Source organism: Phalaenopsis equestris, unplaced genomic scaffold (assembly GCF_001263595.1).
Source record: "Phalaenopsis equestris unplaced genomic scaffold, ASM126359v1 Scaffold000002, whole genome shotgun sequence".
NCBI lineage: Eukaryota > Viridiplantae > Streptophyta > Magnoliopsida > Asparagales > Orchidaceae > Phalaenopsis > Phalaenopsis equestris.
In genome coordinates this window covers 2,562,997-2,563,988 of record NW_018164444.1, presented here as the reverse complement: position 1 = coordinate 2,563,988, position 992 = coordinate 2,562,997, and the positions used below count along the sequence as shown (strand labels likewise).

Sequence of the window (992 nt, the reverse complement as noted above, 5' to 3'; positions counted from 1 at the left end):
AGAGAGAGAGAGAGAGAGAGAGAGAGAGAGAGAGAGAGAGAGAGAGAGAGAGAGAGAGAGAGAGAGAGAGAGAGAGAGAGAGAGAGAGAGAGAGAGAGAGAGAGAGAGAGAGAGAGAGAGAGAGGGAGGCAGCTTTCACATAGCTGCCATGAAATTTATATCTTACCAAACAACTAAGCCAAAACTTTAACTTGCATAAATCCACTTTAACCTCTCAAAACATTTATAACCCTTACATTTATGAACAAAACCAATCTTCTATCATCACATACCATCATTTTGTCCTTATTTACACTTCTCAAGCATGCTCACTTCAAACCATGGAAAACATGCTTCTGAAAAAAGCAGAAGAATAAGGAGATTGGAGAAGATAACAAGCACAAAGAGCTCCTTATCAAGGCAATTGAAAAAAGTTTGTCCAATTGGCATTCATAGAAGCATCTCAACCCTTACTCTATCCTCTCTTTCGCTCTCTCAAAACTCGAATGATTCTTCTTTTAACAGCTCGATATCGAGCTTAGATCATAAGTTGCCATTCTCGCTTCGCCGAATCTTTCGTTCATGGAGAAGGAGAGAGATGTCAATTGATGGAGTGGCTAAGGGCAGCATAGATAGTGCAGAGTTTGAATTTTTGAGAGGGAGGGAAGAAGAAGAAGCTGATGATTTTGGAAGAGAGGAATTGGGGTGTGGAGAGACTGCAAACTTGAAGAGGTGCAATTGGATAACAAAAAACAGTGGTATGATGTTTATAACATTCATATTGTTTGAAATGTTATTGTTTTGAAATGATGTAATTACTATGTATTTACATATCTAACATCTACACTTTCTTATTTACACACATAGCCCTCAATGTTTTTATTACAGCAAAGTACTATACATGTAAATGTCAAAAGTCTAGGTGTGAGACATGCAAATACATAAGAATTATGTGCCAGATATGTAAATTTCCTTTACTGTATTCAAAACCTTATATATATATATATATATAT

The 992-nt window shown here is 36.6% G+C and overlaps 1 protein-coding gene across 1 annotated transcript in view; it reads left to right on the top strand.

The window, feature by feature from the left end:
• The window catches only part of LOC110032912 (DNA-3-methyladenine glycosylase), a 4,027-nt gene that overhangs the window by 231 nt on the left and 2,804 nt on the right, over positions 1 to 992 (top strand). Inside the window, exon 2 of the mRNA XM_020736702.1 lies at positions 673 to 737. Coding sequence (XP_020592361.1) covers positions 673 to 737 — 65 coding nt within the window. The remainder of the gene's footprint in view (positions 1 to 672; positions 738 to 992) is intronic.